The sequence below is a fragment of the Marmota marmota genome, unplaced genomic scaffold, assembly GCF_001458135.2.
Source record: "Marmota marmota marmota unplaced genomic scaffold, marMar, whole genome shotgun sequence".
Taxonomy (NCBI): domain Eukaryota; kingdom Metazoa; phylum Chordata; class Mammalia; order Rodentia; family Sciuridae; genus Marmota; species Marmota marmota.
In genome coordinates this window covers 3,298,069-3,318,717 of record NW_025999962.1, presented here as the reverse complement: position 1 = coordinate 3,318,717, position 20,649 = coordinate 3,298,069, and the positions used below count along the sequence as shown (strand labels likewise).

Genomic DNA, 20,649 nt, shown 5'->3' with positions numbered 1-20,649 from the left:
GCAGCCGAGGACCCTGGGCGCCTGGCCTTGCTCCGTTGCACACAGGTGTATCAGTCCTCTCTCTGTGTCTAAAAAGGGCAGCCTTATCTCGTGACATGCTTTGGAATAACATACGAACTTGGTAAAAAATGGTTTTTAAAGTCCGGCGCATATTGGAACTGTCTTTTTCTACACTACGACTTATAAGTTTTGGAAAAAAAAATAGCCTCTGTTTCTAAGAAAACTTTTTTCTTCGATTATACTTATAAAGCTCTTTCTTTTTTCCAGGCACTGTTGTAACTAAGCTCTTTATCTCATTTAATGTTCCTAATGAACTCTTCCCTGCCCTGCAGATAAAGAAACTGAGGCAGAAAAATTAATTACTCAAGATCTCACAGCTAGAAAATGGCAAAATCAGATGCCAGCCTCTTGGGTTTTCTCATATATGTAGTGCCCAAGATCACTGATTCAACAACAGATAGAACCTCTAGGAGCTGAACAGCTTGGGGTATTTGGAGAACTTCAGTAGGCAAAACTAACCTCCCTGCTTTCTGGTTATGCTGACTTGATAAGTGTGTTCGAAAATGAAAGCTACTACATTAATTTAGCTTGTTTTACTCTGCCAGTTATCTCCAAAGGTATAGGTGTGAGTAGTTAGATATTAAACTTACCTCCCGCTCCCCAATACTGGGTATTGAATCCTGGGATCTACTACCACTGAAACCTACTACAAGCCCCCACCCCATCCCCCACCCCTTTTTTTTTCTAATTCAAGACAGGGTCTTGCTAACTGTAACTTGCAGGACTGGCCTGAACTTGAGATCCTCCTGCCTCAACTTTCCTAGTCACTGGGATTGTACACCACCACCCTTGCACCCAGCAAAATTTTCTTACTACCTTTTTTTCCTTTTTCAACTCCACCCCTTTTGCTCCATAGTTAAATCTTTGATAACATTATCACTCCAACCTCTCACCTCTTTCGCCCTCTGGTGGCGAAGTTAATGAATAGCCTGAAGAATCCAGAGACAGTCTGAATAGTTCAGTAAGGAATTTTATCTATTCCTCTATTTGTTTTTGTTTCTGTGAAAAAATCAATAGCAGAAATTGACCAAGTGTTTTTGGGGAGGCATTAAGAAGAGAAGACTCTCAGGTGATGCTGGAAACTATGCTAAATCTCATACTTTATATTTTAAAATCTTGGACTTAAATCATTCCATAATTAGAAAAAAAGAACATACTTGTAAGAGAGATTTCAAAGACTATTAAAGATTTACTAAAAGCTGAAAGCCCTTAGACATTAGATTTTGGAAGACTTTGGAATATCAACATCTGAATTTTGTTCTATAGCAGTAGGTGATCTATGAATTTGTGTCTTAATGACTTGGATATTTTGGGAAGCTTAATCTCGTAGGTTGTGGTATTGAGCACAAACTCAGGAAGGAATTCAGGTAAGTTTAGTCAGCCCTGGAGGGTACTAAGAATTAAATGGGAAGGTTTTTTTGGTCTATTTGGCTGGTGAATTAGTAAAGAAACCAGTCTACCCCCAAACAAAGCTCTCAGTTCTAGTTTTTTGTTTTGTTTTTTCTTTTGTTGTTGCTGTTGCTTCTTAAACAGCAATGTATGTGATGTTAGGACAGGAAATAATTGCAAATTTAAAGGGATGGACACAAGCACACTCTGTGGATAGGAATCCACTGCTGAAGTAATGCTGTCAGTTAAGCTGATGATCTGTTTTTGAAGCACTGCACATTCTCAGAATGTTGGTGCATCCATATTGAATCAGTTTCTACTGGCATCACTAATGTTTTTGTTTCTTACTAGAGTGAATTTTTTAAATTCTTAATTTTTATAGTTCTTCGTGAAAGCCATATCTTGATCTAGAAAGGTTACATTTTTTTTTCTGTGTTTTCTGTGATTTAGATTCGAAAAAATGGCCAAAAGAATTGCCGAGAAGGAATTGACAGATAGAAACTGGGACCAAGAAGATGAAGCTGAAGAGGTAAAAAAAAAAAAAAAGTTCCCCCCAAAATGATTTCTTATTGTACCTACATTTAGTTCATTTTGGTGTTCCTCCTGAAGAATTGTGGTAGAATTAAGTCAGACATTTTAAGAACATCCCAAATGGGTGGTACTGTGGTTTCTTGTGACTTGTGTGCTTTTCCACTAGTGCCTGCTCCTAAAATATTCTTTGGAAAAGCACCTTCCCCCTGAATTTCATATACTTGGCAGCATTCTAAACCCATGATTTTGAATAAGTCATTTTAGTCATGACTGAAGAATGACTTAAGTGATCTGGTCATGAGGCTAGCTCAGTGCTGGCACTCAGGTAGGAAACGCATCACCATCTCAGGCTGCTGTCCCTGTCACTTTAGATTTCAGAAGTTGAGGTTGTTTGCCTTACTCAAATTCTTCTCGTTCCTATTCTGATGGTAGAGCTGATACCCCCAGCAGTTGCATTATTAGTAATAGAATTCCTAGTCTGTAGTTTCTTTAGAAGCAAAATGAAAATCGTCTTCCCTGAATAAATCTCACCATGTAATTGCATTTCTAGTGTCTCACCAGCAGTTGATACTGCTAGGCCAGTTCACTCAGGACATCTGTAGCCAAGTTTTTAGCCTTTCAAATTTATAACATAGTCTAAGAAAGGAAAAGAAAAAAGATAAAAGAATTTTACAGGAGTATTTCTAAGCTTATTCTTTGACTAATATCTTCCTTTCCGAATCAATCTTTCTGTTACTTTTTTATTTTCCTTTAGAAGTAGATATACTTTACTTTAAAAAAAATTTTTATTTGGTTTTGGGGAACCAAAATCACAGTGTGTTAATGTTTTCACAGGACCTTTAACTCAAGGTTTTTCTGTGTGTGTTTTTGGTGTGGTTTGTTTTGTTTCTGGTACTTGGTTTGAACCCACGACCTCATGTGTGCTAAGCTAGTGCTCTACCATTGAGCTACATTGCCAGCCCCTTTTTTAGAATTTTATTTTGAAACAGGGTCTTGCTAAGTTGCTTAGACTGGCCTTACACTTGTGCTTCTCTTGTCTCGGCCTCCCCAGTAGTTTGTATTACAGGTGGTGACACCATGCCTGGCTGACTTGGAATTGAGTCTTTTTCTTTTTTTCTTTGATGCTGGGGAGTGAATCCAGGGGTGCTTAACCACCGAGCCACATCCCCAGCCCTTTGTTGTATTTTATTTAGAGACAGGGTCTCACTGAGTTGCTTAGGGCTTTACTAAGTTGCTGAGTCTGGTTTTGAACTCTGATCCTCCTGCCTCAGCCTCCTGAGCTGTTGAGATTACAGTTTGTGCCACTGCCCCCAGCAAAACTTTTTTTTTTTTAAGAAGTGGACACAGGGCTGGGGTTGTGGTTCAGTGGTAGAGTGCTAGCCTAGCACGTGCGAGGCACTGGGTTCAATCCTCGGCACCACATAAAAATAAATAAAAAATAAAGGTATTGTGTTCAACTACATCTAAAAAAAATATTTAAAAGAAGAAGATGGACACAATACCTTAATTTTAATTTTATTTTATTTATGTGGTGCTAAGGATCAAACCCAGTGCCTCACACATTAAGCAAACGCTCTACCACTGAACTATGACTCCAGCCACCAGTGAATCCTTTCTTACGGATTTTTTTTTTCCTCAGGTCTAAGCACAAATACATTCAGGGCTATAGTAAAATCTAGACTACCGTATAATGATTTTCTTTGGCATTAAAATATTCAGGAATGAAAAAAGTCCCACTTGGACAGGTTCTAATGACATGAGTATGGAAGGATTGCATTAATTACATTTAATTGGGACAAGTGTGTCCAAATGATCCCTTGTGTAGGTGTAAGAATGAATACCTTTAAGTTTTATATGATCTGCAGTAATTATAAATGAGATTTCTTTACAAGAAGTATTTTGCTCTAGCCCTACAGGATAAAAGAAGAGTTGAAGTTAAGACAAAGATCATTAGCAAACTTCAGTTTGCAGACATAGGACTTTTAGCATGTTATGGAAGGGCAGTAGTCAGAGTAGAGTGCTGGGAGCCTCCATCGCCTTTTGGTGGGCAAGTTGGGCAGGATTTTCTTTTTCTCGGTCCTGGAGGTAGAGTCTAGAGATGCTCTACCACTGAGCTACATCCCCAGCCCTTCACCCTGTGTGTGAGAGAGAGAGACAGAGACAGTGTCTTGCTAGTTGCCCAGGGTGGCCTTGAACCTGTGACCCTCCAGCCAGGACTCTTTTCTTAAAAATCATGTGTATGTGGGCTTTGGGGTATAGCTCAGTGATAGAGTGCCTGTTTAGCATGCACAAAGCCCTGATTTCAGTCACCAGCACTGCAACAAAAGGGGCAGTGGTGTTATAAATAAAATTTATTTTTAAAAACTGTATTAGAGTAGATACAGGCATCTGGGTTTCACAGTGGGTTGCCTCATCAGCTATTCATGATCTTTAAGATACTTTTCTGTTTTTAAATGATAGCTTATATTTTTTAAAGAAACCTTTAATTTTTTTCTAAACTTTTGTTGAGCCACAGTTTAGTTGGAATGATGCCTGGCATTTTGCTAGAGGGAATGGTTGAAAGGTGACCCTGCTCCAGGAATAGGGCGGCTCCGGGATTAGGGTGGATCCTGCTGCCTTGGGCGCCTGCTACTTTGGAGTTCCCGTTGAGTTCTCCTTCTGGGAGAAGTTGAGAATTGGCCGAGGAGCCCGGTGGAGGGAGTGTATTCCCGGGAAGTGTGTGTAGAGTGCCGATGAGAGTTCGGGAATAAAGAGTTGCTGTTTGAACCTACAAGGCTGTGTGGCGGCTCGGTTATTTTGTGCCCAGACAGACTGCGGCATTTATTAATAGTATCCAGTATATATCCAAAAATTTGAAGAATTGGCACCAAAGTTTTGATGGTCTTATCTTTTCAAAAACTGTTGTGTATACTCCTCTCTTTGAATTGGAATTTGAAGTTTGGATTTGTATATTGTAGAAGGTAGATGGTTTGCCTAGCTAGAAGTGGAATCCACAAGAAAAAAAATTTATATTTATATAAATATATATATATTTATATATATATACACACACACACACTATTTTCTGTTAATTGTTAATCATATTAGTCGTATAAATTAATGGGTTTCACTGTGACATTTCCCAAATGCATATAGCATGCTTTGATGGTATCCACCTGCCCTCTCTTGCCCATCCACACCTTCCCCTTTGCTTTCCCCAACCCTTCTCCTTCCCTAACACTCCATCTTCTGCTTTAGGTAGATGTAAGCCATTTCTGTTAACAAGCCCTCTCCATAGTATTAACATTAACAGTATTTTAAAGCCATATTAGGTAAATTTGTCTCCGCTTGCTGTTTTGTTCAGCATTTTACCTCCTTTTGTCCTTAATCTTTCTGTGTTTAATTCGTATGCCCTGCAGGTGGGAACATTCTCAGTGGCCAGTGAGGAAGTCTTGAAGAATAGAGCCATAAAGAAAGCAAAGCGGAGAAATGTTGGGTCTGAAGTAAGTGCCTTCTTAGTGGTTTTGCTACTGAATACTGACTCTTTCTGAATACAGACCTTTTCTTCCTTTGGGAACAATCACAGCAACAAATGCTTTTTTTAAAAAATGCTTACTCCTTTGTGTAGCTCATGGGAGAGAGAAGAAAGTAATCAATGTCACATCCATGTCTTAAAGGAAGCGTGTCTGTTTGAGGAAGTAAGATGAGAGGGGCAAATGCAAGCCCAGTGACACCGTGAGAGTAAAAGCCAGTGTAGGAGTTCATAGGCTGGAGATGTGGTATGGTGGGATAAGAAGGGGACTTGAAGAGGTGTCTTCAAGTCTTCACCTACTCCTGGGACCAAATTATAGGGAGTAGTTCCTTCACTATGCGAGAAATGTGTCAGTTTTCTTTCTAGTTTAGTATATTAAGATATTTCGTTCTTGTGCTCGGAAAGATAAAAGATGAGGACTGGGGGTGTAACTCAGTGGTAGGGCACTTGCCTAGTGAGGCCCTGGGTTGGATCCTTAGCAGTGCAGAAAAAGAAGAGTTGTAACTCCTGAATTGGAATCATGTGGTCAGTATTCAGCAGTCACCCCACCTTTCAGAACTCCTCCCCAGTACAGTCCTCACCCTTGACACTCCAGACCCACAAGTGTGGTTTTGGTAATCTTGGATATCTATTGTCAGGCAGGAGAAACAGCTTTAGACATCTTGCATGGCAGCTTTGGAATAAACCTCCTTAGCCACACATTCTGCATTTCTCAAGTTTCAATCCCAAAGGAACTGTATTCTTATATTTTTCTTTTTTAATTGTTGATAGACCTTTATTTTATTTTTTATTTACTTATTTATTTATATGCGATGCTAAGAATCAAACCCAGTGCCTCACACATGCCAGGTAAGTGTGCTACTGCTCAGCCCCAGCCCCTCCCTTTCTGTTCTCACCTTGAGAAACAATAAAATGGAATCCTTATTATAGAAATAGTAGGTAGACATGGTGGCACATACTTGTAGTCCCAGCTCCTCAGAGGCAGGTAGGAGAATCACCTGAGCCCAAAAGTTTAAGGCCAGCATGGGCAACACAGCGAGACCACAAAATACAAAAACAAAAAAAGAAAATTTATTATTTTTGAAGGTTTTCATCATAGGTTTTAAGTTCGAAAATGTATAAAGGAAGGAAGAAGGAGGTGGGCAGACAGAGGCTTTGGGAAGGCAGTTAGTAAGAAATTTACAGCTAGAGTTACGTAGTGAATCAGTGTTGCATAAATGATGGTGTGTGTTAAGGGGAAAACAGTTTTTAAAAACGTCTTTACCTAGAATATATGCACTGTGTAATTCAGGGCGGACAAATGCAATCATAAAGCAAACTGATTCTCAGGTGGTTCTGTATGGTCGCTTGTACACATGTAGAATGTAGTGATGATAAGTACCCGTTCTCTGCTCCATGGCTGCTCTAGAGGACCTCATTTCCTGGAGCTGTAAAAGCTCTTTGACATGGAACCTGAGGTTGTCTAGGGTAGTGCTGCCCAAAAGGAGACAGGGAACAAGTCTTAGTGAAGGAAGGGATGGCATGCAGACTTCTTCAGAACGCACCTAGCAGTCAGGTCTTGTATTTTGTTGTTTTTGGTACCAGGGATTGGACCCAGGTGCATTTGATTTATAATCCTGCTGTTTCACCCTCCCAAAGTGCTGGGATTACAGGCATGCACCACTACGGCCAGTAGGACTTCTATTTTTAAAATAATTTCAGCTTGAAGATTTTTATCTTTTACAATTAACAAATGTGGTACAGCGTGAATTTTTTTTTAAATATCTTTATTTTGTTTATTTTTTATGTGGTACTGAGGATTGAACTCAGTGCCTCACATGTGCAAGGCAAGTCCTCTGCCACTGAGCCACAACCCCAGCATAATGTTTTGAATTAGTATTCATTGTGGAATGGCTAAGTGAGTTGACTAGCTTGTATTATCACACTTTTTTTTTGTAGTTGTAGATGGATAGCATGACTCTATTTTGTTTATTGTTTTATGTGGTGCTAAGGCTCGAACCCAGTGCCTCACACATGCTAGGCAAGCACTCTGCCACTGAGCTACAGCTCCAGCCCTTATTTATTTTTTTAAATTTGGTAAGAACACTTAAAGCTCAGCACATTAACTCTACTAAGTATATGTCTTGAGTTTAGTTGTTATTATTTTAATTCCAGGGTTTTGTTTTTTCCTGGTCTGATTTCATTATTACCTTAAGACTGGTGACTGGTTGGCAGTTGTGGTATGGAGCTGAGTGATGTTGGTAGTTCTCTCACTGAGAAGATGCAAGGAAAGATGGAATAATTTAATTAAGGATGAGACAGTTCAGTTTGCAAATGTGGCATTTGAAAATCCTGTTAAGTTCTCTCCAAGACACTGGATATAGAACAGGAATTAGGGCGGGTGAGAGGTGTTTGGGGTGCTGGGAGTTCTCACCACACAGATGGCGGAGACACCACCAGAGTGGACGAAGAGGCAGTCAGAAGGAGCCCATAGTGAGGAGTGGGCAGCAGCAGGTCAGCAGAAGGAGAACCCGGGGAGGGTGTTCTGTCGTGAGCCCTGGAACTGGGAAGGGACAGAAATATACGTGGATAATTGAAATCCAAATTTAATTTGGGTTATAACTTTTAGCCTCTAGTTTTCATGAAACTTGGATATTTGAAAAATAATGTCATATCATTTGCTATAAGCACAAATGTGGCTTTTCCCAACTAGTGAATTTGCCTATTAAACAGATCTTAGCACTGGAGATCTATGGATAATAAAATAATCCAGAATATCTCTGTTTTGTTGAATTTAACTTCTAAATTAAGTTTAAGGGTCTATATTTTTTCCTCCATATGAATCCTAAAGAAAAATCGGGGAGATTGGGGAATATCATAATGTTTCAGGGCCCAAGGAGCCAAACTGAGTACATCCCAGTCAGTTCTTTTTCTCACTCTTCTGAAGGTCTGTCTTATGTGTCTCTCCTTTTTTTTTTAATAGTGGTTTTTGTTGGTTTGGGGGGTTATTTTAGAGCTAATTTACTATTGCTAAATTACAGTAATTTCTAAAATAGCTGTAAACATCTTGTAACTTTAAATCTAGTGTGTTTCAGTGGTCAGTAAACATCTGGAATTTTGTAGAGTTGATTGACACCTGTGTTTTTAGAAATATATGCAGTAGTATTCAGGCTCACTGGCCCATCTAGACAGTGAAGAGGTCTGGTTGAGGTGATTTTTTGATGAGATGGTGGTTGATACATTTATGTGTGTACTCTTTGGGGGAGAAGCAGATTGTTCCCTACGGTGTCACCACTATTTTAAATGGATGAAAGATTTATAAAAAAAAATTATAGCCAGTTTAGCAAAACACTGTAAACTGAGAAACTGTTCTCCAGAAGCCCCCCAGGGACAGAAAGCAGCTTTAGAATTTCCTAATGAATGCCAAACATTTCCAGAGCCTCTATGATATGAGCAAGCTAGCACAAGGGGAGAGGCTGCTAGAAAGGTCTTGTCAAAGACGTCATACTTAAGAAAGCAGCAAGAAAAATGCCCTGGGATTGCTCAATTACTGGGAAATCTCTATTTGAAATATGACCATTTTCTGAAGCTCTCTAGGCTGAGAACAACTGGAAAACAACAAAAGTTCCTAGGAAATGAGATAAATGGTAAAATACCTTTAGTTAACCTAATGGGATGTTTCTAAAACTTCCTTAGGTAAGTTGCCTTTGGAAGGTACATGAAGGATCTTTCCTTCAGATTCAGTTGTATTGGGTGTGTGTTCAGTTACCATTCTGAAGCTGGATGGGAGGTACGTGGATTTATTGCATTGATCTCTATTAACCTTTTATGTCTATGTATGCACAAGACATTTTTAAAAATATAACTGATTGTAAATGGTGCCTGCGTGAAGGTGCCAGCTTTGGATCGCCAGGCCTTCAAATGCAGTCTTTCCATGCAGTGCTGGTTGCGCCGCCAGTTTTTCGTGCAGTACGGATTACCTGTGGAAACTGGGTGCTCAGCAGTCAAGAGGATATTGTCACTTCCTTGCTTATTTGCAGATAGGAAAGGCCCTTTCCTAACATGTGTTCTCTGCTCATATTGCAGTCTGACAGTGGAGGAGCCTTCAAAGGTTTTAAAGGCTTGGTTGTGCCTTCTGGAGGTGGAGGGTTTTCTGGATTTGGTAGTGGCCCTGGAGGGAAGCCTCTGGAAGGACTATCTAATGGAAACAGCACTAGTGCCCCTGCCTTCACTGGTGCAAGGGCAGCAGCAGAGCCTAAGGCAACCTTTGGTAAGTAGCCCCCCTCCTCAGCCACCTCATATGAATGGAGTCTAGGAGAAATAACTTTGTAAAGAAGTTTCTCTTGTACAAACCCTCAGTCCTCAGTCTGTAAGCAGAAACAACAATAATGTCAGGGATGGAACTTTGGGGAGATATTGGCTATGTATATACAGTAGGCAGATAAGCAGAGCACAAGTTTTCAAGCCAAAACAGATCTGGATTCTGAGCTCAGTTCTGCCAGTTATGAACTATATGATCTTGGCAAAGTTCCTTAACCTCTGACCTTCAGAATTGACCTAAGAGAGCTGAGGTTGTAGCTCAGTGGTAGAGCACTTGCTTAGCATGGCTGAGGCACCCTGGATTCCATCCCCAATGCAGCAAAATAAAAAAAATGAGGTGAAAAGGAAAAATACTTCATAGACCCTTTATGAAGGTTTGCCTGCTTGTCCATTAATTCATTATGGACATGTGTACCAAGGGTTATGTGTGCTTCTTACCACGATGGTCACTGGGAATTCCCATGACACTGTCCCTGGTCACAGAGCCCTCCCAGGCCATGTTTGAACAAAATATGTCGATTACCTGATCCTGTTTTAATGGAGTTAGTCAAGAACTCTTGGGATTTACACAGAGAACAGGATCATGGGATGATTCTGACTGGTTGGGTTTTATTTAGCTAATTATTCTGAAAGTTTATACTGTTCGATTTTTATACTATGTACTTTCTGTTACAGTTTGAACTACTTTAATATATGTTTTTGCCAGCAACTTTGAGAATTAAAATCTTTTACTAACAATATTTCTGCCAGTTCTGTTTGAAATGAACATTGTTTTAAAGGAAAAATTTTTACTTTAAAAATACAGAGACTTAATGTAGTCATACAGTGAATACTGCTCTTTGCCATAACCAGCCTTGATACCCAGATCCTAAATATTTCCTCTTGAACACGCACTTGTTGTAGTGCTACAAAACAGGGTATAGTTAAAGCAGAACAAGACAGAAGAGTGGTGTAAAAATCCAGATGGCTTCATCAAATTAGTTTTAAAATAAATTGTTCAAACTTTAATTTCCTATAGGTTCTTTTGCTGCAAATGGCCCAACTGCCTTGCTGGATAAAAAGATTTCAGATCCCAAAACCAACGGCAGCAGTCCGCAGCCCTCGTCCTCCAGCCTTGCTTCTAGCACAGCCTGTGCAGGGAGCACCTACCACAAACAGCTGGCGGCCTTGAACTGCTCGGTTCGGGACTGGATAGTGAAGCACGTGAACACAAACCCCCTGTGTGACCTGACACCCATCTTTAAGGACTATGAGAAGTACCTGGCCACTATTGAGCAACAGCATGACAACAGTGGCAGTGGAAACTCTGAAAGCGGAACAAGCCAGATGTCAGTTGACACACAGACCCCTTCCCTGTTTGGTTCAGCAAAACTACCACAAGAGTCAACATTTTTGTTTCATGGCAACAAAACTGAGGACACATCTGAGAAGAAGATGGAAGTTGTGTCTGAAAAGAAGACCGACACAGCACCAGAAGCAGCAAGTGTCTCGTTTAATTTCGGCAAGAAAATTGATAGCTCTGTTTTGGGCTCACTGAGCTCTGGTCCCTCAGCTGGATTTTCATTTTCACCTGGAAACTCCAGTTTATTTAGTAAAGATATTACCCAGAGTAAACCAGTTTCTTCACCATTTTCTGCCAAAACATTGGAGGGTCAAGCAGAAGGTGGCAGTAATGAAAGCAAAGGTAAATTTTAAAATTATCACTGTAAGTTTACATTTGTAAATTTTGTGTTTGGTGGGAAAGGCATATTTTTTCCCCATTCCAGGTGGATCTCACACTGTGACTCCATCGCATCCTGCTTGTGTTGTCCTGGATAAAGTTTTTTAGTCCTTACTTGTAAAATGACCTAGGACCTATTTTGTAGGGTTGTTGGAAGGATTATAAAATGGGACTCGGAGGTAGTTCAGTGGTATAGTGCTTGTTTGGCGTGCATGAGGCCCTGGGTTCCATCCCCAGCACCCCCCACCCCCCAAAAAAAATATATACACACACATAAAGAATATGTACAGCCAGGCATATGGTGGTGCAGGCTTGTAATCCCAGCAGCTCTGGAGTCTGGAGCAGGAGGATCCTAAGTCCAAAACCAGCCTCAGCAACTTATTGAGGCCTTGAGCAACTTTGTCAGATCCTCTCAAAATAACAAAAATAAAATAAACGGGCCGAGGACATGGCTCAGTGATTAAGCACCCTGAGTTAAATCCCTGGTACCTAAAAGGAAAAAAAAAAAATATCTAGCATTAATGATTTTGAGAAGTATCAAATGCATGGCTTTGCATTTAAAGAGATTGACTTCTCATAGCACAGCAATTAAACCAACACAGTGGTTCCCCTACAAGTCTGAAATTCATCTTCCTGAAGGTCAGTGGTGGGTTCTGAGTGACAGTTCTGTCTGCAGCACCAATGTCACAGACCAGGCAGCAGCCAGAGCCTTGGTCCTTCCACTCCCTCTGCTCTTGGCTCTCTTTTTCTCTCTTTTTTTGGGGGGTGGGGGTAACCAAGGATTGAATCCGGGCACTTAGCCACTGAGCCACACTTCTAGTCCTGTTTCGTAGTTTATTTAGAGACAGGGTCTCACTGAGTTGCTTAGTAGTGCCTCATTTTCACTGAGGCTGGCTTTGAACTCTGATCTCCTGCCTCAGCCTCCTGAGCTTTTTTATTGGTACTTTATAGTTGTCACATTGGTGGGATATGTTGTTACATATTTGTACATTTACACAATGCAGAGTTGCTTTTTGATTTAGCAAGTTTTCATGCAGCTGCCTTTCTCTTCCAGGGAACCCTTCCCACTTAAACAGAGTCTTAGAGGTTGAGTATTGCCGTGACTGAAAGTGCCTTCTGGCCCAGTTAGCCAGGGACCTGTAGGAGCAGAGCAGTGAGCCCTGTGGCCATTCAGACAAAGCTAAACTTACTTACACTTGGCTTTGGAGCAATTTCTCTGACAAACTTCCTCTTTAAAAAATTTTACTTTTCCTATCATTGGCATTGCTGACATTGCTATATCTCGGCATGCTGTGGATCCAGTCACAAGAGCATTTGGAGATGAAGGCATTAGAGGATCCTCTGAGATTTTAGTTCTCCAGCAGATAACCTGAATATAAATAATTGAATATTGACAGGTTAATTTTCTATGCATGTCGTAAGCAGGGATTTGTTCTAGGACTTTCTACATATTAGCAGTTACTTTAGAGTAGAGAAATATGTTCTCATTAAAAACTATTATTTTTTACACAATAATTAAAATTCAGCAGTGGCCTCCCCCCTCCAAAAACAAAATGAAAACGGTATGTGTTTAGCCTTCATGTTGGCTTGCATGGGATATTCAGGGTTGAGACTCAGATGGTCAGGAGCAAGCTCCTGCTGCTTTTGCAGTCCTGAGCTAAGCTTGACTGAGCTGTCCTTTTCTGTAAGGTGGAGACGAAGAGGAGAGTGATGAGCCTCCCAAGGTGGTGGTCACTGAAGTGAAGGAAGAAGACGCTTTCTACTCCACCAAGTACGAGATGACCCTGGGAGCTGGCTTGGGAGTCCCGGGGCTGTGGGTCAGCTTGTCCTCATCGAGGCCTGAGCTCACACTAGAACGGGGAGAACCTTTGGCCTGCTATTTTAAACAGGCCAGGTCTGGAGACTTCCTGCTGAGCACCTCTGTCCATGCTTTAGAGACAGACTTCTGCCCCTTTTCTTCCTTCCTTCTCTTCCCTTCTGCTTTCATCGTGAAGAGAGTTGGTTTGGTTTTGCTTCTGCTCCTTATCTGGAAGCGTCCCTGACCCCTTCCTGGAGACCTGATCTTTCTGGATTTTCTTACAGACAAGAGTTGGGCACAGTGACCCGCCACCCCCTTCTGTTAAGGGTTGCGAGAACTTTGGCCTCCTCTGGTAACGAGGCTATTACTTGGGGTTGGGGAGGGGAGGATTGCTTTGTTTTTAAATGAGCTGCCTCTTTCAGCTGAAGGGAAATTCAAATTTTTCTTCCTCTTGATTAAATGAGATTATTGCTTGCAGAGATATTTCCTAAAAGATATTTGTACCATTTCATTTATAATGTACAGTTTTTAATAAGAAAAAATTAATAATCCATAGTTTTCCATTTAACAAATCATCATATCCTCTGAGATTCTTAAGTGTTATTTTCAAGAATTTTTAAGGGACCAACAATTACCTTTGCTTATTTTTAAGGTTTTTTTTTTGGCAAGGGCAGGTTGGGTACTGGAGATTGAGCTCAGAGGCACTTGACCACTGAGCCACACCCCCAGCCCTATTTTCTATTCTTTTTAAAGACAGGGTCTCACTGAGTTGTTTAGCACCTCATGTTTGCTGAGGCTGCTTTGAACTTGTGATCCTTCTGCCTCAGTCTCCCAAGCTGCTGGGATTATAGGTGTGTGCCACCCAGCTTATTTTTAGTTTTAATTGCAAGAGTGACCCTAACTTTTTAAAGATTTTTTCCTAAGAATAAATCAAATGAGCGGACAGTGGTTTTGTTGTATTAATAACCAAATGACATGGGAGGCTAGGATGAAATATCATTACTCTATTGTTGAGCCTACTTGAGATTTACCTCAGCATCTTGGGAGATAAAATTGAAGGAGCCTGAAAGAAAATTTTTAAAATAAGAGATAAAGGAAAAGATAGGGTGGGGGCGATGAAGGACAGATTGTTTGTACTTAAAGGACCAGATCAGCTCTTGAGCTCAGAGCCAGAGGTGCAGATCAAGGAGCCATGGGGTGTCTAAGTATGATTTTGACTGACTTGAGAAAAGATGGTTTTAGCAAGAGTTATTAACATTTTTATGGCGGTCTAAGGGTGTGGCTCAGTGGTACAGTGCCTGCCTGCCTGCCATATACACGGCCCTAGGTTCAGTCCCCAGCATTTGAAAACACAGAAATTTTTAGGGGACCCACTATTCAATTGGAAAAAATGGGGAGGGATTCTAGAAGGCTAAGTAGATTTTCTTTTTCTGATTTTTATCCAGACCTAGTTGATCTGGATCAATAAAATTATTCTCTGCTTTCATTTAATATAGATTTTTCCACAACCGTGATTGTTAGAAAAAACTGTGACTTGTCACTGAATACCTGACTATACCTGTTATCTTTTTCCATAGGTGTAAACTATTTTACAAGAAAGACAATGAATTTAAAGAGAAGGGTGTGGGGACCCTGCATTTAAAGCCTACAGCAAGTCAGAAGACACAGCTCTTAGTACGGGCCGATACCAATTTAGGTGAGGATTTTTTTTCAGCCTTGTTCCTCCCTGATTTTAGTCCTTGAGATTTGGGGGTTTATTGATGTGTTTTTGGAATGGAAGAGATCATTCAGGCCAAGTCATGCTGTATTTATTCATTAAAGACTTAGTTTTGAATAATAGGGAAACAGTGTGTAAGGAAATGTAGACATGTTTCAAACTAACGAGAAAGGAAATCATTTCATTTGCTTTGTTAGAAGTGTGACTGAGGCTAGAGAGAAGCTGGGCAGTTCAGGAAACGGGCCATCCTGAGGAGGCCTTGTATACATGAAAGCATCAGAGCCCACTGCTGCCCACACTGTCCGCCAGCCTCCGTTTTTCCCTGGAAACTGCTGGAAGGAGAGCAGTGCTCAGCAGATGGGAGTGGCAGGGCCTGAGATGAATGGCAGGATCGCTAGATCTGTGGCTACAAGCCGTGTCACACGGAGAAACTTCTAGGAAGCATTTTTTCCTTCCCAGGGCTTGAGTAATTTATAATAACGACACCATAATGTCACCATTGCCCAGTAAGTTGTGCTGGTCTCTGAATTACAGTAAAGCATCATCTCTGAGATGATGTTCTTGTTTGTGGGTCGTACTAGCTAGCTCTTCCTCCAGTCCTCTCGGAGCTGAGTCATGTGGGTGTGTGTGAGTGGGAGCGTTGGGCAGGGCCACCAGAGACCTCCCAGCACTCTCTGTCCAGGACAGTGCTAGTACCTGTGAGGGAGCCAGTGCGCATTCTTAATGGCTCCGGGTTTGGGATCCATTGAGTCTGAGCTGCTTCAGGTTTTCGTGCTCATCGAGCTGTGGACTCCTTCCGTGGAGCTCTAGTTGATATGATTTTGATGTATATTTTCCTTTGTTTTAATGCAGGCAACATACTATTGAATGTTTTGATTCCACCCAATATGCCATGTACCCGAACAGGGAAAAACAATGTACTCATTGTCTGCATTCCAAACCCACCACTTGATGAGAAGAGTGCCACCGTCCCTGCCACCATGTTGATTCGGGTGAAAACTAGCGAGGATGCAGACGAGCTGCACAGGATTTTACTGGAGAAAAAGGGCGCCTGAAGGTGAAGTCGGAGGAAGCATTGCCAAGTTGCTGCTCCCCCACCTCCCTTTAAACTTAGTTTTTCTTTTCTTTGACCTTCTAAGGACTTCTAGATAACTTAAAACTGTTGTGGGGAAGATTAAGGCCAATAAAACCTTTCAATGTTTTATTTCAATGTCAAGGAACTGTATTCTCCCTTCTTCCAAGACTGACAACTGTGCAAAATACATTCGAATGAAATTTTTTGGAAGTTTTTTAAATGTTCATTTGTTTATTAAACTGTTAGTGATTTCTTAATGGACTGCAGTCAGGGTTTGGATTAGCTTTCCCAAAGGCTTTTCTGATCCATGGGGTTTCGGGTCGCTACCAGCACTGGCAAGGCTTCCTGACGGCGGATGCGGCATCCAGGAAGAAACCTGGTGGTGTGGTTCTTACGCGTGGGCGCAAGGGATGTGTGAGACCAGCACTCTACCAAATGAACCAGCCGCCATGCTGTGACCGACGTTGTCTTCTGCTCTGTTGTATGTTCCGTTTTCAAACTGCAGTGTGGGCACTCACCGTTCACTGTGGGTGTACATCCTCAACTTATGATTTGCAGACATTGGCCTTTAAACCCTGTGGGCTGCTTTACTGTAATTCAGGAACTGCATTTTCATTTTAAAAGGAAGCAGGTTGCTCGACAAGGAGTTCTTGGGTTTTGAATATCTGGTTTTGTAGTTTTTATTCATGAGGTGCTATTATTTGTTTATTCCCCAGAGACAATTAAGATAGAAGGGGATTATTGCCAGGAATGGGGTTTAAAAGCACAAATTTGGTAGCTTATCATTTCTAGAAATGACCATGGACATCAAACCCTTAAGAAAAAAAGTGAAGTCAGACTGCACTGGAAAAGAAAAATGTGTTCATAGTCACTTGTACCTTAAATGAGCCCCATAGATCTAAAAAATTTACGTAGGAGGAGTTTGAATTCACTAGGAAACATGAACTTAAGGTAGTGGAGAAGGAAACTGTGTGTGAAGTTTGCCTTTAACTTTAGACAGCGGTATATTTATACACCTATTATCTGAAGGTTTTTTTTGTTTTGTTTTGTTTTTTTAAGAATAAAATACTCAGTGTGTCCATTTGGAGCCATGGTTGTGCCCAGGAATATCAAGTCACTTCTCCAGAGCTGTCAGGTAGCACTAGCTTGCTTTGAAGACTGGGCACGTGAATTACATGCAAGATTTAATGTCTGAATTCCCACTTTGATTCCTTGTGAATTAAAAATGAAAGTGCTAGTGCCAGCTGGTGCTGTCTCAGGGCTCAGGGTCACTGCCCACTTGAAAATCCTCATCTTCAGTATGTAATGTGCCTGACTTAGGAAACAGGAATCAGAATACTTGTGGGTGGTCTGGGTGCTTTTAGAAACTGCAGTCTTCGGGTGTGGTGTGTGGAGCGCTCTGCACGGGGTAGCTTGCTCTGGAGCCCTTGAGGTGAGAGATGGTGAGATTTTGTGTTGCCTGTGACCGAGCAGTTTTCTCATTTCAGTGGGAGAATTTGGCCTAGAGTCTGGCTCTGAATAAATACGTGCAGAGAGTTGTGCTGTTAGGGATGTGGCTCAACTTTTACTCTGTTGTTGTGAGGCCTGGGGAGGAGGCGGCAGGTAGGTTTGCATTTACCTTTAGAATTGAGAATGCTCAAGAGTTTTTATTAAAGATGATTTATGGTAAGCAAGTGGTTGATAACTGTTAAAATGACACTGCCCTGCCCTATTCATATTAACTTTCTGAAAAATGAAGGGTAAATAGGGGGACAAATTTCAGGATGTGACCACTCAGCCTCACCTGCTGCCTTGGCACCATCCCACATACTCACTCTCAGGCCGCAGAGGAGCATAGCATGTCCTGGGGCGTGGGGGGCGTATGTGGCCCACGTCTGCATGTGTCATAGGTGTTTACAAAAGCAGCATGAAAGCTCATGTCACCTTCTAACCTCCTTCCCTGAAGCCAGGTTTGTTTTTAAATTAGTGGATGTGTGTGGCTTTCTTTTGTCCTAACATTCCCAGCAAATTGTTGCTGCTGAGACTATCACTATTAAAGTGAGAATTACAGGGGGAAATGACGCTTCGACTCAAAATGTGATATTTTCTTGAAAATTTTTATGCTTTAGGATCTTGTTGGACCCACTTAGTGTATTCATATAAATGAACCTGAGTATGAGTGTATTTTATGATAAAATCCAACACCTTATATATTGCTTGGGGTTAGGGGCCCCTGGAGGGCTTACCCAGTTTTTCTCTACTGTGTTAATAACTAATTCTAGCCTGTGGGTTATTTTAGTCTGATATATTTTAACAAAATGTTAGAAGTTAGACTTTGGAATGTTCAATATGGACTGAAAATTTCCATCTTTAGTTTGAAAATCCATAACTTGTATCTCGTGTACGAGACCTGAAGCGGGGCTTGTGTGCGTGCGCACTGGTCACACGGAATTTTTAATTCTAAGTCAGATTTCATCTTGATCTCATTCTGGAAATGGGAGCTCTCGGGAAACTTGTTCTGGCTTGTTCTGCAGCAAAACCTGTAGAGGGCGCAGCCTGTCAGCGTCTTCTCTCCCCATCCTGCGCTGAGAGTGGCCATCATGTAAGGACTAAGGACTCTCCACTTGATGCGGACAGCACTCTAAGGGAGATGCAAAACTTCTTAGCAATCAAATGGATAAACTGTTTGCTTTTTACTTTGTGCTAAGTATCCCGTGGCCTTTTTTTCCCCAAAAACTGATGGGTCCTTGCCATTCCCAGTAAGCAGAAGGCTGAGTGTTATGCCGCCCGCCTTACTAGAATCACACTGGAAACGTTGGTTTTAAAAGGACTTTAGTGTTTTACATGGGAGGCCAAGTCTGACTGTGGACTGATTTTCTTGAAGAGAACTATGTTTTACAGTTTCAATTATAAATCATATTCTATGCTGCATGCCAAAAAAAAAAAATAATAATAATGCCTGTTCTTGGAGAGAAAATATTCCACCTTAGCACTAGAACTCAGAACAGGTGTTCACAGAGAGCCTTTCAGTGTGCTGTCGAGTTGACGGGTCTGCTGTCCTTGGCATCTCTGTGGAGTCGCAGTGCAGGTGTGATGGGTTAGAAGGCTCTGTGGACTCTAGCGTCCTCACACCCGGGTCTTCTCATCCTGGAAACATGGCTTGTCCTGTAGCCCGTAGAGGGCAGCAGCCTGTCGAGACTGGTCTTTGGTTCTTCCAACCGTGCACTGAGCACAGGCTCTGTGTGTTCCTAGCCGGAGGCCATCATGGTAAGGTCTAAGGACTCTCCATTTGATGCGGACACCACTCTAAGGGAGATGTAAAACTTCTTAGCAATCAAATGGATAAAGTGTTGTTTTTACTTTAAATAGGAAATTGTTTTCTAAGACAAATACTTGAATTGTTAAACATAATCTCAGTTTGTATTAGTTTTGAGTGACCCCGTTGAGGGAGTGTTAATCCATGAAATGTGAATAAATGGGAAGTTAACAAAAGCCACTGCGTTTGACACTTTATGTTGCTCTCTGGTACACTTGGCATGGATACTCAGGTAGAATGGAAGGGAGAGAATGAGGAGCTGCAGGAGCCTCCCAGGCAGCATGACCAGGGACATGTGCTTAATCTAGAGATCTGTGTATGTATCAGACTCCTGTGGGTGGGACGAGGCCACCCCAAGTCGCTCAGGCCTTGGGCTATGTTGGATTGCTTTAAAAACAGAATGGGAGTAGGTCCTTGACTGGCTGACACGTGGATGTGGTGCCATGGTCATGGCTTCTCCTGGTCCATCCTCAGTGCAAACTCTCGTTTCTCCTTGAAAAGGAAACCTGGGCTGGGGTGTTGCTCAGTGGCAGGGCGCCTGCCTGTCATGCAGAAGGCCCTGGGCTCAGTCCCCAGCACTGCAGAAACAAAAAGGATCAAGGAAAACATTGCGAATTTATGTCACTTAAAATACGGGGTGATTTAGAAAACTACAAGATTAAATTCCATAATCAGTAGTACTCTGGAATTGTGTTTATACTCTTGAAATCTCCTAAGTAATTAAGTATTTATTTGATTTGCAAGGTGTTCCTTGTTTGAAAAATACATATTGAAGAGAGTTGATCTATCAAGGTGTTTTTCCTGAACTCCTGACGTCTGAAGGGAGCGACTGAGTGGCACCAAAGGTGCTGGCTGAAGAGCGGGTTGTGCCCAGCTCCCCAGCCCTGCAGGAGGTGCTTAGCCGCCTGGCCTGCCTACCACAGGGTTTCCAGGTGTGGCCCTGGGCCCGCAGCATCTGGGAGCTTGCTGGAAATGGAGACCTTTGGGCCCCAGCCCAGGCTTACAGAACCAGAATCTCGGGCGAGACCCGCCCAATCATCACCTAAATTGGGTGTAATTCACAATAAAATCACACTTTTTAAGTATTCGATGTGGCTTTTAGTTCATTCAGAGTGGCACAACCACTGTCACTACTTTCAAAGTATTGTCATAATCAGCCATTAGGTTTGAACAGCTGAACCCAACGTGAAGTCGAGCTTGAGGACCACACACACGCACACTCACTCCCTGAGACTCCTGCTCAGACGCGAGGGA

The 20,649-nt window shown here is 41.8% G+C and overlaps 1 protein-coding gene across 1 annotated transcript in view; it reads left to right on the top strand.

Annotated features, from left to right (window-relative positions):
* The window catches only part of Nup50 (nucleoporin 50), a 19,551-nt gene extending 482 nt beyond the window's left edge, over window positions 1-19,069 (top strand). Inside the window, exons 2-8 of the mRNA XM_015501807.2 lie at window positions 1,900-1,978; window positions 5,379-5,462; window positions 9,557-9,740; window positions 10,809-11,474; window positions 13,200-13,281; window positions 14,886-15,004; window positions 15,878-19,069. Coding sequence (XP_015357293.1) covers window positions 1,900-1,978; window positions 5,379-5,462; window positions 9,557-9,740; window positions 10,809-11,474; window positions 13,200-13,281; window positions 14,886-15,004; window positions 15,878-16,080 — 1,417 coding nt within the window. The 3' untranslated portion in view covers window positions 16,081-19,069. The remainder of the gene's footprint in view (window positions 1-1,899; window positions 1,979-5,378; window positions 5,463-9,556; window positions 9,741-10,808; window positions 11,475-13,199; window positions 13,282-14,885; window positions 15,005-15,877) is intronic.
* The last annotated feature ends 1,580 nt before the right edge of the window (window positions 19,070-20,649 follow it).